This window comes from Antechinus flavipes, chromosome 2 (assembly GCF_016432865.1).
Source record: "Antechinus flavipes isolate AdamAnt ecotype Samford, QLD, Australia chromosome 2, AdamAnt_v2, whole genome shotgun sequence".
Classification (NCBI taxonomy): Eukaryota; Metazoa; Chordata; class Mammalia; order Dasyuromorphia; family Dasyuridae; genus Antechinus; species Antechinus flavipes.
Window position 1 is genome coordinate 632,904,496 of NC_067399.1, and position 16,525 is coordinate 632,921,020.

The following is a 16,525-nucleotide window of genomic DNA, read 5'->3' on the forward strand; positions in this document are numbered from 1 at the left end:
AATGCTTTCCCCATCTCCTCCAATGGAGGAAAGGACCATGAAAATTCTGACTGGAAGAAAGCTTCTGACCTTGCCTGTGGGGCATAGATCTATTTTCTAAATTAAGAGATTTGTCTCCAGGCTCCTGTGTTTCTCTTTGGGTATTTTCTACCAAACCAAGATTTCTTTCCAATGAAAATGCCAAAAAGAGGTAGAAACTCATAATATGAATTCCCATGGCGGATCATCATCTTTTTGTTTCATTACCACAGTTTTTTTCTTTCCCACCCTCCCCCTCACTTAGTGATTGGAGAAAGTGTGCTGGCCAACAGAAGGGGCAAAGGAAACCCCAAGTAATGGAACTAACTTGAATTTCACATGTAATGACATGTAAAATATGTCTAAACAAAGAACTCAAACCAGATGGAAAAGTAAGGAGCTAGGAGTCAGAGACTTGGTTTATGAGTAAGAAAACTGAAAACTCTATTTTGACAAGGTCATGGAACTTGGAGGGATCCTCTAAGTGGAATCCCCCACCCCATTTGAAACTCAAGAAGACATGGTTTTCATATCTGATGTATCTACATACCCCACAATTCACTTGGCTCCATAGTAGGAGTATTAGTCTCTGAAATGCCAATGGTATGATTTCTTAAGTCCCTGGGGACTGGTAGAGCATCTCTGAGGTCCTTCCAATACTAAACCTATGATTCCATGTTTCACCCTCATTCTTAGGCATTTAAGTCCAAATTCGTATCTTCTCACTCAATTGGTTTATTCTATTACAATGAATCAAAAAAGATCAGTGCCAGAAGAAATTTTAGAAAATATCAAATAGGATATAAGCTTTTTGAGTGTAGGAAGTAATTTATATTTTTGTCTCTAAATTTTTAATATCTAGCTTGGTACAGTATGGACATTTAATAAGTAAGTGCTCACCAAATTATTAATTAATTGATTTGTTCAATTGAATCTCCTTAATTTACATATGAAAACAGTAACTCCCAGGGAGACAAAATCACTTATCCATATTCACTCATTTAGGAAGTGGTCAAGTCAGGACTCAAAATCTAGAATTTTATTTCAAAGCCTAGCTGCCTCTATTGAGACATCTTTGAAAATAAAGCAAAGATTGATGCTCCCAAAGCAGAGGCTGGCAGGGCATTGAAGAGGGAGAAAAGATGGCTTACTAGAATTGGAAGGAAGGAGGAGATGAGCAATCTTAGAATATTAAGCATTGATCCTAGCTCAGATTTATGCTATGACTTTAAATATTAGTAATTTTGAATCCATCTCTTTCAGGCCCTTGGAAGAGCTATCCTTCCTAGAAGCAGCCAGGGTTGGATCAGTACTCAGACAACTAGAGAGACATCCCCATATAGAGTAGAAATTCTGAAAAGAACCAGATAGATACCTTTCCATATTCTGCCATGGAGAGCTTTTTTTCCTTCAAGTAAGCCTTCTGAACACATTATCAAAAGTAAAAAAAAAAAAGCATAATCTTTGGCCTTCCCAATACCATAAAGAGGGAGAAAATAATCAATGAATTCCAGAGGTTTTTTTTTTTTTTTTTAATATCTTAGAATTTAATCTAAAGTCTTCCTAATGAATGCCTCTTCTTATCCTCTTGTTTGCTTCTATTGACTGGGAGTTCATAACTTTACATGGAAGTCCATTTGTTGTTAGTTTTAATTGTAAGAATATTTTTATATCATCCAAAATCCCTCTTCTTGTAAGGTCCATGTGTTGGTCTGCTGCCATCAGGAACAATTCATAATGTGCAATCCATCTTCCACATGACAGCCCGTATTTTAATATGACTATCTTGTCTCTCCTCAGTCTTGTTTTTGCCAGGCTAAACACCCCTAACTCCCAGGACTCTTCTGTGCTCTGATATGGTGTCTAGACTACTTATCACTTTTGGTTTTCTCCTCTATATAATTTTTAGTTTATTCATTTATTTTTAAGGTGTGGGAGCCAGAACTAGGTATACTATTTCCAGATGTACTGTCTCACTCATATAGCCAACAGTAGGATCTTTGCTCCCTTTCATTTGGATATTAGACTTAAATTTAGTCAGCCTGAGATTACAAAAGCTTCTCCCCCTATCTTCCCTCACTTTTAGCTATGTCACATTCATGTTTCCTCATTTTCGTTCATATCGTTGACATAAATAGTGAACAGGCTTTGGCCAAGGACCATCAGTTCATCAACAAATATTTAAACACATCAGTTTTGCCTAAAGCAGTGATCTGATTGTTTTGGTACAAGGTCTGACTACAGGGAGCTTCATTTTAGTTGAGGAGCTCACTTAGATGAATGGCTAAATTTTGTCTGACACAGGAGAAAATTCCCTCTGTGTACACTTTGGCTAAAGGAAGGAAACAAGGCTTTAGGAATGGGCTAAGTCCTAAAACAAAGGGGAAATGATGAGAAAAAGGGCAGAAAAGTCCCAGGAAAATAAGGAGATCTGGTCTGCAGTTGAATTGAGTGAAAATATCAGTTGTCAGAACCAGATGATCACAAGAAGGTGATGAATATAACTCCTGTTACTCGATCAATGCCCTGTTCATGCAAGGATTTTTTTTTTTTAATGGAGAAAAACCATTTCTCTCTTTCTCTAAAGTGGTCTCCTGTACCTGTATTTATTCCCTCAGGCCCATCTGCTAAACATCCCGAGCTGGAATTGGAAAGAAGGAGATGACGCAATCTGCCTTGCTGAACTGAAGCTAGGATTCATAGCCCAGAGCTGCCTGGCTCAAGGCCTCTCCACAATGCTCGCCAATCTCTTCTCCATGAGGTCATTCATAAAGGTAATGTCTTGTCTTATTAGTGAGCATTAGTCCACGATTCAATTTGTCGTGGGGTTGAGTAGAGAGCACAGCTTAAACTCAAAACAGATAGACGCACATTACCCACTTTGGTTGGGGAGGAATTCTTGCTCAAAGATTTGGGCACAAGGCCAGCTTCTTTCAAAATTATGTTTTTATTTTTATTTGGCACATCCATGGCCATTAAATGATTGTTCAAAGCACAATCCTCTCTCTCTCTCTTTTTTAGATAAACCACATGTTTATCTATCAACAAAGCCCCTGCTGTTAAAACAAAAATATGATTTATATACATTCCATATGGCACCAAAGTGCCTAAAGAAAAGAATTATCATTTTGGTCTTTTACATCAAGTGGCTGGTGGACCTCTCACTGTGCGAATAAATACAGACCATGTGTTTGTGCTGAAGCCCAAACCCCAACAACATAATTCATTTATTTATTTCTCCACAATCAAGGGGGCCAGCAGGGCTTACATGTCATGGTTGTTTGAGTGGAGAGTGAGGAGATGCGCAGCTTTCTTGGCAACATTGCCCTTTCAAAGTCTGAAATTCAATCTGTCCCAGCCACTGCTCATCACCCCATGGGTCTGGCTGGGAAGCCGCTTTAACCCCCCTCTTACTCAATCCCCATACTCTTGTCCCTTCCTAACTGAGATGATGAAAGAAATGGCCAGTGTGCTGGAAAGGAGCATGAGGGAGAACTCAAAGGGCCTCTGACCCTGGAGGAGGCTTTGGGGTGCTCCTAGACTAGATAGTCATTATAGTTAAACCTATGCAAAAACCCCAAACACCTTAATTTAGGTTCTCCTGTCTTTGAGTTTGGGTTGATACCAACTGAATAGTAGTAGTGGATATTCAAGGGTTTTTTAAGGCTTACGCTGTGCTTTCCATGTAAACGTCTTGTGTGGTGAACCAGTCCATTTGGACAATTTGGAGACTAAAAGGAACCTTTTCCAAAATACTCAGACTGCCCATTATCACTTATGGAAATAGACCTTTGTAAAAAAGACAGTTTCACTTACAAAAGAAAAATAAAAAGGGCTCTCTTTACACGCTCATGGATGGAACCATCAAAGATAGTACTGGGAAGGCTACCAGAACCTTGCATTAGATAGTCTTTTTTCCCATGAGGTAATTGGAGTTAAGTAACTTGCCTGGGGTCACACAGCTAAAAAGTGTTTTAGATCAGATTTAAATTCAGGTCCTCCTGACTGCTCCATCTAGCTGCCCCCATCAGATAGTCTTTAAGGGAAAGGCTGCCCTTGGACATGAAAGAATTGGGTTCAACTTCTCATTACTCTTAGTTGATGAGTAGAACACTTAGGTCCTTTGTCATCTCCACATCAGGGTGACTTATCATCTTAGATAAAGGTCACATCTTTTATAGGGAGTGGGAGAGGATTTCTTTTGAAGTATATCTAGTTGTTTTTTTCTTTCCCTCTGGCATTGATACAATAAGCTGGAAGACATCAGGGATTGTTGGATAATATTCCAATTGTGTAGACATGAGTAATAGAAGAATCCAGAGTAGAAAAGTTAAGCAAAGGAGGTGTTAGGCAAGAAGAAAAGATATGTCTATCCTAGAATAAAGAAAGAGGATTTAGGAAGATTTAATTTTATATAAACTTGTATTAAATTTAAATTATATTTTAAATTTGTTAAATTTAAACAATTAAAATTATTAAAATTTGTTAAATTTTAAATTTAAGTTTAAATTTTTGAAATTTAAAACTTTTTAATTTTATTGTCAGTTATACAAACAATGTTATAAATGAAAATACGGAAATTGAGAAGTTTTGCAAAAATCACAATAAGGGTTTAGACTCACATTGCTTTATAGTCTAAGTCCAATGATCTGTGCTTTGTCCCTGTACCAGACCTTGTACTATGGTCTAGGCTAAAGTTGCAATTCATTATAAGCAGAATAAATAGAAATTTATTTGGCACACCAAAAGAGCCACTGGTGGAGGTTAAAGTACCACTTTCAAAAATCCTTTAGTGCTAATAGCTTTTGTCACTGATCAACAAAATAAATGGCTTATTTTTTACAGAGGAGATAATAGTGGGCTGGAAACTGCAAGACTAGGCAGAGAATGATGAGGTGCCAGATGATTATTATATTCTAACCTGAGTTATACTGCATTGTATTGTCTCCTTTTCTTCCTTCTTTTAGATTATAAGTCTATTGAGGTTAAGGACTGTGTGTTAATTTTATTTTGGTATCTCTCAGATCTTACACAGTAGGTGATTAATAAATGTTCACTGAAATATACAGATAGTAGGGCTGTATACAACATTCATCCCCCACCCAGAACTGCCCTGTGAATTTAAATTCTTAAATTTCCTAAACCAAGTAGCATTAAATCTAGAAAATATATTCTTTTATCTAGAAGAACAATTGATATTATGGTTAGAAAGGTAAGAGATGAACAGGACTGTCCTTGCTTTATGCTGTCTTTGAGTAAAATCTATGCTAAGCCAAATAATCATGTTTTTTAAAAAAAACTTTTATTTAAGAAGGCAGTTCTCTTCAAATACGTTAGCAGCATCCATAGTGATTGACATATTAATCATTAATCAACTTCATCATTATACCAGAGGTTTAAGAATTTCTACCAAGCAATCCTTTATCAAACAAGGTCTAATACTTGAAATTAATTGATGAAATTTCTAGAAGCAAAATTTGTAATTCAGTCCAACCTTGTCTCAAGTTTTTTGTTTGTTATATTAATGAGGTTTGAACACAGGAAATTGGAATAGTAAATAAATACATCCAGACAAAGAGGGATTAATAAAGCTAACTTGGCAGCAATCTGTGCACATAAATGAGATAGAAAAGACTAGTTTATTTGGAAGTTTCTCAGTGTTAAGAACAATCAATATCTATACCTTCTCCCCACTCATTCCCATATTAGAAAGAAGAATTGTCACTAAGAGATTAAAACTATGTCAATGGATTACTTTTGGCTCAACCAAATCCTTGTCAAGTAGCTATCTTCAACCAGAAGCCACATTTACTTTGGAGAATTTCCAGTTTGTAGAGTTGATATAACATGGGTCCTAGTGAAGGATGGAATAGGTTATATGTGTTATGTTTTAACTTTATAGTAACTTAAGTCATGTGTTTTTTTAAAAAAGCAATAAAATAAATGACACTGATTTTTCAACATACTTATAGAACCACCATCCTGAAAGATCTGACTCTGACACCCAATCTTCTCATTCAAGATTACTTTTTAAGAAGAACTGTTGGGGGGAATCTCATAATATCTTACAAGGACAGCCAGGTGGCACAATGGATAGAATATTTAGGCTGGAGTCAAGAAGACATTTTCTTGAGTCCAAATCTGGCCTCAGCCACTTCCTAGCCATATGATTTTAGGCAAATTACTTAACCTTATTTTCTACATATACAATGACCTGAAGGAAGAAATGGCAAACTGCACTTTCTTCACTGAGATAATACCAAATGGGATAACAGAGAGTCAAACAGAACTAATCATCAAAAACATTAACTTAAATCCTAGGATACGTCACAATGTAATTTCTTTCTCAAATCCAAATTCTTCATATATGGGGTTTTTCATATGAATTATTTTGCCTTCATCACAATTATTTTCATTACATTTAGACAGATCCTTGGATGCCTCCTTCTAAAAAGGAATCTAAAAAATTTTGGACTTTTGGTAGAAACATGGTTTTATACCATGTGAATACTTTGTGCTTAGGTACAAGTTGCAAGCTTTCTCCTTCCACCTTTGATGCTTGCTACCTGTGCAACCTTTGGAAACTTAATTTACCTCCATGTACTTCAGCTTCCTCAACTGAATGAAAGAGCTGGCAGATTCCATGATCTTACCTTCTCATCCCTGATATTTGTTTATTTTTTCTCATATTATTTTTCATGGAGAATCGACCCCAAACTTTGGAAGCCACATTCTTTTAATACTTCTGGAGGTACTATTTATTTTGAGAGAGCCAGCTGTCTCTCATTCCATGTGTAGAGAGAATTACCAGATGAGGAAATCTAATTTACCAATGTTAATAGTCACCTTCTTCCAAGTTTAGTCTTTTAGAATTACCAAGAACAATGAAAGATTCCATAACATGCCCAGGTAATACATACCAGAAATGAGACTGGAATCTAACTCTTCCCTGTTTTGAAGTAGATTCTTTATTCACCTGTGACATTCTCCCTCTAAGCCACAAATGTTCTCAATAATATCTAATATAGATGAAAGAAATTTCAGGGGCTGAGGTGGTATAATTCAATGGAAAAGCAACTCAAGTCAACTCAACAAGCAATTATGAAGTACTTATAGTAGAAAGTGCTAAGTGTAGAAGAAATAAAGTCCCTTCCCTCAAAAAGCTTACAATTTAATTAGAGGAGAGAACATGTGAATAACTATACTGAGCAAAGTGAAAATATCTTTTGAAATTCAGAATGAGAGGATCTGGGTTTAAATTCCCTCCTTCTCCTTTATTCTTTCTATAAACTTGGGCAAGACTCTCTTGACCTTTCCTTATTTGTAGAATGAAGGGTTTGGACAAGACAGGCTTCCAAAATCTCTTCTAGTTTTAATTATACAAGCCTATAACTAACATTGAAAGAAAATTCAGATTTTAAACATTCTCCTTTTTATTTCTTTGATATATATTGATGTTTTCACACCCTTACTCTGAAATTTTCCTTTAAAATCTATCATATATGGTATTGGTCAAGACCCCCTTAGCTTACTTTCTATGTCAGAGGATCACAAGATCTAGAGGAATCACTTAGAATTGGAAGAATGGGGACAGGTTTCCTAAAGGACATGAGATTGTACCTAAATCTGGAGGCCAGGAGAAGAAAGCATTGCAAGGAGTAATAATGAAGAATACAGGCCTATGCAAACACATAGCTTCTAGGGAAGGCAAGAGAATAAGGCATAATAAATAATCAGTCAAGAAACATTTATTAAGCAACCATTATAGTCCAGACACCATGCTAAATGTTGGGGATATAAAGAAAAGTAAAAGATAGTTTCTGCCCTCAAGAAGTTCATCATTGAATGAGAGAGAAAACATGCAAATAGCTATATATAAATAAACTAGAGAGAGAATGAATCAGCCAACAGAAATAGGACACTACAATTAAGAGAGATTGGTAAAAGTTTCCTGTATAAGATGCAATTTTACTGAGGCCTGAAGAAATCCAGGGAAGCTAGAGGTGGAGATAAGGAGAGAAAACATTCCAAGAAAAAAAAATAATATTTAAGAAATGGAATAATGTGAAAAAAGGTCAGATTGTAGAAGACCTTTAAAATTAAGGTAAGGAGTTTTTATTTGGCAAGCCATAGGAGCTATTGAGTATGTATGAGCAATGGTTAATCCTGTGCATTACAGGTAATTTTGACAGTAGTGTGAAAGAAAAGACTAGAAATAAGAAGATCCCTTAGAGGCTATTATAGTAATTCTTTGAGTCATGGTGGTGGCAGTGCTACTAGAAAGGAAAAAAACCATGAGAGAAATGTTGATAGAATTTGGTCATTGATTGCAATGCTAGAGAGGAAGAGTACAAGGTGACAAAGGTTTTGAATTTGGTTAACTAGAAGGATGGTGATATCATCAACAGGAAAAAAGAAATTAGGAAGAAGTGTAGATATGGAGAATTCAGTTTTATGTTCAATGAACATTTTTAAAAAGACAATAAAAACAATGATAAAATCAGCATCATAACAATAAGGCACATGACATTTATTATTCATTTGTACCTTTAGATAACAAGGATTCAAATCCAACTTCTACAAGTCACTTGAATGACTTTGGGCAAAGTCTCTGACCCAGTTTCCTCATTTCTAAAGTCACTTAGAGTAAGTCACCTCCAAAGTATGTCTTCCAGCTCTAAACCTATGATATTATTTTAAAATGGGGCTAGAGTGGAAAAATGGCAAATTATTTTTAAAGATAACTATCATAGTAGCCATGCCCCATAGCCCTCTAGTCTAAGATTTTATCCCTGAATAAGTGATTTTTCTCTTTTTCTGCTCTCTCTCATCAGATCCTCTTCAAAGGTTGAGAATGTGACCCTAAATGTCCAAGTTTCTGTTCACAACTCAATCTTGAATTTTCTTGGCCAGTTTTGAATATATTATTTGTTTTCATTGTGCATCTTCTGAACTAATGAGCTCTTTTTGCTTACTATCTATTTTGTGAAGTATCTCCTTTTATTTACTCAAAACTTAACTTAAGCTTTAAGGCATATCCCCAAATTTTAGTATGCTGGGATTTGATGAAGTCAATTTGTCCTAATCTTCTCACTTATGAAAAAAGTATCATATCAGACATCCACCAATCTTAAGACATTGCAGCCATTTGCAATAACTAGTTAAATATTTTGACCAATAGTTTCTCAATTTCACCCTTGAATTATGTAAAAATTCTCCAGTGCCTCAGTCCTAATAAATTATGTACACCTAGTGCATCAGCCTTAGATAATCCTGTTTACTCACTATCAGCTGATCTGGAATGAGCAACTTCTGGGTTTCAAGGAAGAGCATAAGGGTAGAAATTTCCCTAATATTTTGCTCATCAAGAACAAGGCACATGATTTATTCAGTCTACCTGCTTCATTGCTGATCACTGGATCCCATCAGTTCTCTAGCTAGAATTCTCACTTTGGTATCTCAAAATAATCTTTTATTTTCTGTTTTAGAGTCAAAAGACTAATATAAAGTCCTTTTATAGTTTCTTTTTGAATGGCCTAATTTCTAATTTGTAGCTAACCTGTCATATTTAAGTTCTCTCTTTTTTTCATTTGAAATAAATGTCCATTCGTTGATGAATATCTATAATTTTGCAAGTTTATCTATACTGTTTTCCTCATGCCCTGATAAAATTATGTGCATGTATGTATACATATGCACACATATTTGTGGCTTATGTATATTATCTTTGGCATATATTTACTAAAGGTTTCTAATAAAACTTAGTCTTTAGATATAACAATTTAAAATTCTCTTTCAAGTACTTTACTCACTCTAAAAGAGCTATTATATAGTTAGCTTTTTTTCCCCCTGTATGTATGAGTGTATATGTGTTTGTCATAGTTCCATTTCTTAGAATTTTAATCATTATGTGATATATGTCTCTGATTTTTCTCTTTCTCATCAGGATTTTGTATTAATTTTATTGAGATCGCCATTGCCATCCACAGTTATTTCCTGCTTCAGTTTTTTTTCCTGAAAGAGATAATTCTAAAGAAATCAGAGACATAGATACTTAGATTTTATTTTGGTTGAGATAGATTCATTAAATAGGCAAATGATTTCCTTTTTAATCCTGCTACTGTATTTTGAAAAGATCCAGGAAGGAATCATTTTGGCCTACCTAATTTCTGGTTTGCACCTAAATTGCCATATTTATGGTTAGGTCCTATAAGGAATGTTATTTTCAGTTCTGGGCATCAAATTATAGAAATTACTTTGACAAGCTAAGTGTGTCCAAAGGAGGAGGAGGAAAATGCTGAGATACCTCAAGGACATGTCATACAATATACACTGAAGAAACTAGGGCTATTATCTTGGATTACAAAAGATAATATGTGGAAGAGGAGAACATAAATGGCAGTAAAGGCATGAGGATAGAATAGTTGTTTTCAAGTACTTGCAATTCTATCTTGAGAAAGGCTTTACATTTCTTTAGTTTGATTCCAAATAGCTGAACTAAATAAAGAGTGCCAGAAGTCATGATATGAGTTCAAATATGAGCTTTGCTACTAGGTAATTATTTGATGTTGAGAAAATCATGTATTCTCTGGGCCTTAGTTTTTCACTGATAAAACAAAGGAACTCCTCCTCCAACCTCCACATTCTTTCAATGTTCTCCAAGGTCCCTTCCAAACCAGATGAACCCAGAGAAATGGGTAAAAACTATAGAGAAATGCAAAAACAACTTCCCAGTAGTTAGAGCTATTCCAAAGTGGTATAAGCTGCCTTATAAGGTGGTGGGTTTCTTTTCACTAGATTGATATTTTCAAGCAAAGATTGGAATAATATTTGGTCAAAAAATTCTTGGTTGAGAATGAGTTGAACTGAATGGCCTCTGAAGTTATTTGTAATTTGGGGATTTTTTTAATATATGTAGGAATCATTCATGGTGTCTAAGATCAAAATGCCTACAAAAATCAGATTAGAAAATAAGTAATGGCCTTAGGAGCCAGGAATATGAATGAAGGGTCTTCTGATTTAAATTACCACGTATTTTTTCTTGGCTTACTTCAAGGGATAGCCCTGCTATGTCCTTTCCTCTCTGCCCAAATCTTTACTTGATCTTGTTCTCATATCCCAGCATGTGAAAACCCCAAACAATATGAATGTGGTTTGAAGGGCAAGAGTCTAAATGACAGAAATGTAAGATTATGATAGAACCAACATGTGCACATGTATGTTTGGATTCCCCTTTAATATTTACAGAATTTGGACCTTAATTCTGATCATTTAGAGGTCAAAGATTGCTTCTTTGAGACATGTTCTCCAATACAGAGAGCAAGTCAGCAAAATTGAAAAATTACGAGGAGAAAAAGGAGCTGATTCCTGCTTTTGTAGCTGATGCTCATTGGCACATGACAATGGTTTGGATTAGTGTAGAAAATCAAAATGCAAAACTTGGTGATCCTTGAGCACGCTTATATTGCAGCCAGTTTGACTTGGTTAGAAACTATTTTTTTTTCCCTGCCAGAGAATCTGGTTAATATTGTAGTTAAATTTACAACAACAACAACAACAAAAAAACCCTCAGGACTAGCAGTGAATTTGCTGAAGTCCAACATTCCATTTAGAGTTACACAAATCTGAGACGTTACCTTCTGTTCTGTTAGACCTTAGAAAGTCTGAAGTAGGATGTCTCTTTTGTCCCCTGTCAACAAAGAACCCATCTATCAGTCTTGTGCCATGGCAATGGCAGCATTTCAAATAGAGGGAAAGACAATCATAAAATAGGAACAGAAATTCCTTTCCCCCACAGTTCTCATAATTTCTAGAACATTGAATTAAGGACTTCTCAGACCTTTACAAATTCTCCAGGCAAACATTATTAGCTAGAAGTCCATACAGAATGTGAGAAGATTGCCAGAAAATGTTAATGGAACTTCTGTATGAAAGGGGAAAAAAAGGGAAAACTTTCCCTCATCTCTCCCCATCCCTCCCTTCTCTCTCCCCACCCATACACCTCTCTCCCTAACATGATTAGAAAGTCGTTTAATGTGTCTGAAATGTTTGGTCCATCAAAGACAAATGTACATGATTGATGGTGACATGGAACACATTTAACTCATTATACCTTACTTTGCAGTAAAATGATTTGTGTAAACTGTCTGCCTAGCATTAAAGGTAAAACAAACTTCGAAACCCCAAAACTATATTTTCATCTAATATTTTCCTTTTGGTTTTATAGCTATAATCACATATGGATTCTTTTATTTTGCTCTTGGCACTGGACTGAAGAACAAAAAGGATGGCCCTGTAGGAAGGTTGCATAACTTATACCAGAACTCAATACCCATTGAGGGAAGAGAAACAAAAACTGCATGTCTTAATGACATCCAAAAATCCTAGGGGGGGAAATGTTCTTTTGCCCATCCCAGTTGTCATCCAGTGGGAGCTGACTTTTTGAGAAAGCATCTGGTCTAAAATCAGAATGGTGCCTTTCAGAGAGCCTGATCCTTTGAAGAGACAGTATTGTCAAATGGGGAAATTTTGGTTCAGCAATGACATGGGTTGGATGCCACTTCATTTTCTGGCTATGGACTTCTCTGAGACTCAGTTTCCTCATCTGTAAACTGGAGAAAATATCAGCAGTACATGTCACTCAGGATTGATCCAAGAATTAAAATAATATGGGTACAATGGCCTCATTAATGGTTTTGGAGTAAGAGGATCTAAATTCTGGTACTGCCTGTGTTGTTTGCCACATTTATGATTTAGACTTTCCTCATCTATAAAATAAAATAATGAGATAAAATGGCCTTTAAGATTTTTGCTCTAGAGTGATGATTCTTTGAAAGATTTAAAATACTATAGGAAACTGTGATAGGAAGCTAGGTGGTGCTGCAGTGGATCAATATCAGGGCTGGAATTAGGAAAGATTCCTCTTATTCAGTTCAAATCTAGATTCACTTACTGTATAACCCTAAGAAAGTCACTTAGTCCTTTTTGTCTCGATTTCCTCATATGTAAAATGAGATGGAGAAGAAAATGGTAAATCACTCCAGGATCTTTGCTAAGAAAATTCCAGATGGGGTCACAAAGAGTCAGACATAAGTGAAAAATGACTCAACACCACCAACAAAAAAAAGTAATATTAGTGTGGGAGAAAGAACTGGATTTTTAGTCAAACAACCTGAGTTCAAATACTGCCTTTCATATTTACCCTCATTGACTTTAAGCTTTCTTATTTATATAATAAGCTGATAGAATTAAATGATCTCTGAGGTCTCTTTTAGGTCTGAATCTGTAGTCCTATTATCCATTTCAATTGTAGTAAACTTTTCAAAACATAGATGCTATATCCCATGGTGGTCATGAATTAAAACAGAAACAACAACAACAACAACAACACACACACACACACACACACACATCATTTCCTATTAAAAGAATCACAGAGCTTTAAAAAATGTGCTAGATTCTGAATCCAAATATCTCGGTTCACATCTCGGTGTTGCCATTTCCTACTTATGTGCCTTTGGCCAATTCATTTAATATCTCCTGGTCTCAGGTTTTCTCATAAGAAAAATGAGAGGTTTTGACTTATACCTAGCACTCTAGGTCTCTAAAGTTTAGAAATCACTTTTACAACATCCCTATGAGATATTATTATTCCCATTGTACAAATAAGGAAACTGACTTGCAAGTTCAATGACTTACCCATGGTTAATTACATAGTCAATGAATGTCTAAAGCAGAATTTGAACTCCAGTCTTTCAATTCCAAATCTCTCATTCTGTCCATTGCACCACTTTGCTGAATTTGATGGCTTCTAGAGTTGTTTTTAGCTCTAAATTTATGATTTTGTGTATTCATTTAATGATTTCTAAATGCTGTGGAAAGCAGAAGTAAGTCCCAAAGTCCCATTTTGAATTGAGTGTGCTTTAATATGAGAGGGGGCGAAGAGGGAAATAGAGAGGGAGAGAAAGAATAGAGACAGAGAGGAAGAGACAGAAAGACAAAAACAAAGAGAGAGAAAGGAAGAGACAGAGGGGAGAGACAGAAAGAAACACAGAGAGAAAGAGATAGAGAACAGACAGAGAGAAACAGAGAGATACATAGAGACACAGAGACAGAGATAGAGACAAAGAGACTGACACAGAGAGACACACAGAGAGACATGGAGACAGAGAGACAGAGAAACAGAGAGACAGAGACAGAGAAACAGAGAGACAGAGTATATGACCGAACTGTGATCGAGAATAGTGTTCTGAGTTCTCTTTACCTGTTCCCTTTAGCTAGCAACATCTTTTTCACATTGTACCATTTGATGAGGGTAATTTAAACAATGAAAATGAAATACAATATAATTTTTCTTGATCAAATTAGGAATCCAGATGGTTTATTTTTAAGCCCTCAAAAGTTTCATCTTTTAAAAAAAATATTTTGCCTTATACCCCCCTTCTATCTCTCTTTCTCTCTTCTTTCCTTTTACTTCATGTGAAAACTCAATAAAATAAGGTTCTCTCTCCTTACACTCCACCATATCTCCTTCCAGGCCAAAAGATACACAGCCAAAAGTGGGAAGCCAACTTATTGTCAAATTTGATTTATATACAGAAAAATAAGATTGATGTATTTATTGCAACTTACCATTTTCTAGAAGTGGAAATTGAAACCTGTGTATATATGGCCCTCCCCATCCCTTCTATCCATGTCTTGTCTGTCTGAATGAAGTTTGGTCTCCTAGTGCAGTTCTGTCTCCCTGTCTAGACCTTGCCTTGCAGCATGGAATTCAGAAGTGAAGTCAAGCTCTGCCGAGGAATGGGGGAGGGAGATGATGAATGATTTGCTGAAGGGGATGTAAGAAAGCTAATAAGCTTGGGCCCAACCATCTGAGGGAAGAGATGAGCAGACTGGAGAGCATTGGAGTGAAGCAACATAGAATGAAGATAGAAGTAAACAGGGAGTTAGGTCCAGAGGGTAAAAAGCTCTTGTAATAAAAAGAAAAGAAAAGAAAAATCTTCTAGGAAAAAGAAAGAAGATACTAACCAGAGCCCTAGAGGGGTGCTTCTGATTTCAACCAAGGGAATCCTTAAAATGATGGCAGTAACTAGGGCCTGGAATCTGGGAGAAGGGGAAACTTGAAAATAGGAATTCCTTAGGCTGTTGGTGAAAGCTAGCTGTTATCTCCTCCCAGCTGATTTTCTTTGACAGGACAGTTCTGATACCATGTATATGTGGTACCATTCGGCTTAGGTACGCTTGAAATGTCTCCTGTACTTTCACAGGAGTCTCACAGTACAAATGTCCTGCAGTGCCATTTGAGAAAGGGACATTATAGACAGCAGTTTCATAAGACATCTTTCTGGTATTTTCATTAACATAGGGTTCAAGATGAATGTCTTCTATGGAATTGCTGTAAACTAGCTACAACAAACTGTTATAATTGTGTCTGTATAGTTTTATCGATTGAACAAAAGTCAGGTGTTGAAGATTTTTCCATCAATAGAACCCCTCACGTTTATTCTGCTTGTTCCATGATATATCTTAAGAAACTGGCTAATTTTTTTTACAAAATTGGTACATTGGTAAAAAGAATTAAGATCCATCCAGCTATTAGATAGCTATCTTTAAAAATGGCATGTAGCTAATATTTTTAAGCAGGAACATCTTTTGTAACGTAAAAAATTTTTTTTCTATGCATTTTATTTCATGCCTTGAGGTCTGAAGGATGGGTGAATGCAATGAGTTAGGTTCACAGGTCATAAGAACATGAATATCTTTTTGCCAAGAGTCAATATGGATTAGAGGAAAATGTGCTGAAGTTGAGGTAAAGAAAGACCATGATTCAAATCCCAAATTTTATACTTACTTGTCAGGTGACCCTAGACAAATCCCTTAATCCTTATCTACCACAGTAAAATGGAGATGATAATAGCACCTACCTGAGTTTTTGGAGGATAAACAGATAACATTTATAAAGTAGTTTGCAAATCTTAAAACACTCCATAAATGTTAGTTGTTTTTTTATTATTGCTAACAGTAAAATTTGATGTTAATAGAATACTTTAGGCTTTATAAAATGCTTTACTGACATAATTTTATTTGATTTTTTCAATAAACACCCATATATGTGATAATACACATAGTATTCCCTTCTACAGATGGGAAAACTGAGACTCAGAGAGCTTATTATCACAGCACATTGGGTTTTTTAGTGTGAAGGTACTGCTCACTATCACAATGTCAGAAGGTTGTATAAGTATATGTGGGGAGTAGTCAAGAGGAAGGAAAAGGAAAATATTAATGGTTATCTTTGTGAAACGAGCATTATTCTTTCTCCTTTATCTCCCCATTTATCAGTGGACTATGGAGCTCCATCAAGCATTAGTTTCATCTAATGAGAGCTGACTTGTCTCTCTGGGCATCCCTATCAAGGGATGCAATATCTCTATGGTGTCAGCCTGAGTACAGATGTCTCTGTTTATACCTAATCATGGATATTTATGGTATTGATTCTTAGGAC

At 35.8% G+C, this 16,525-nt stretch overlaps 1 protein-coding gene across 14 annotated transcripts in view; it reads left to right on the forward strand.

Annotated features, from left to right (window-relative positions):
- KCNMA1 (potassium calcium-activated channel subfamily M alpha 1) overlaps positions 1-16,525 on the forward strand; it is an 891,121-nt gene that overhangs the window by 674,075 nt on the left and 200,521 nt on the right. For all 14 annotated transcript variants that reach the window (XM_051982028.1, XM_051982029.1, XM_051982030.1 and 11 more), the window contains exon 14: positions 2,637-2,792. In XM_051982028.1, coding sequence (XP_051837988.1) covers positions 2,637-2,792 — 156 coding nt within the window. The remainder of the gene's footprint in view (positions 1-2,636; positions 2,793-16,525) is intronic.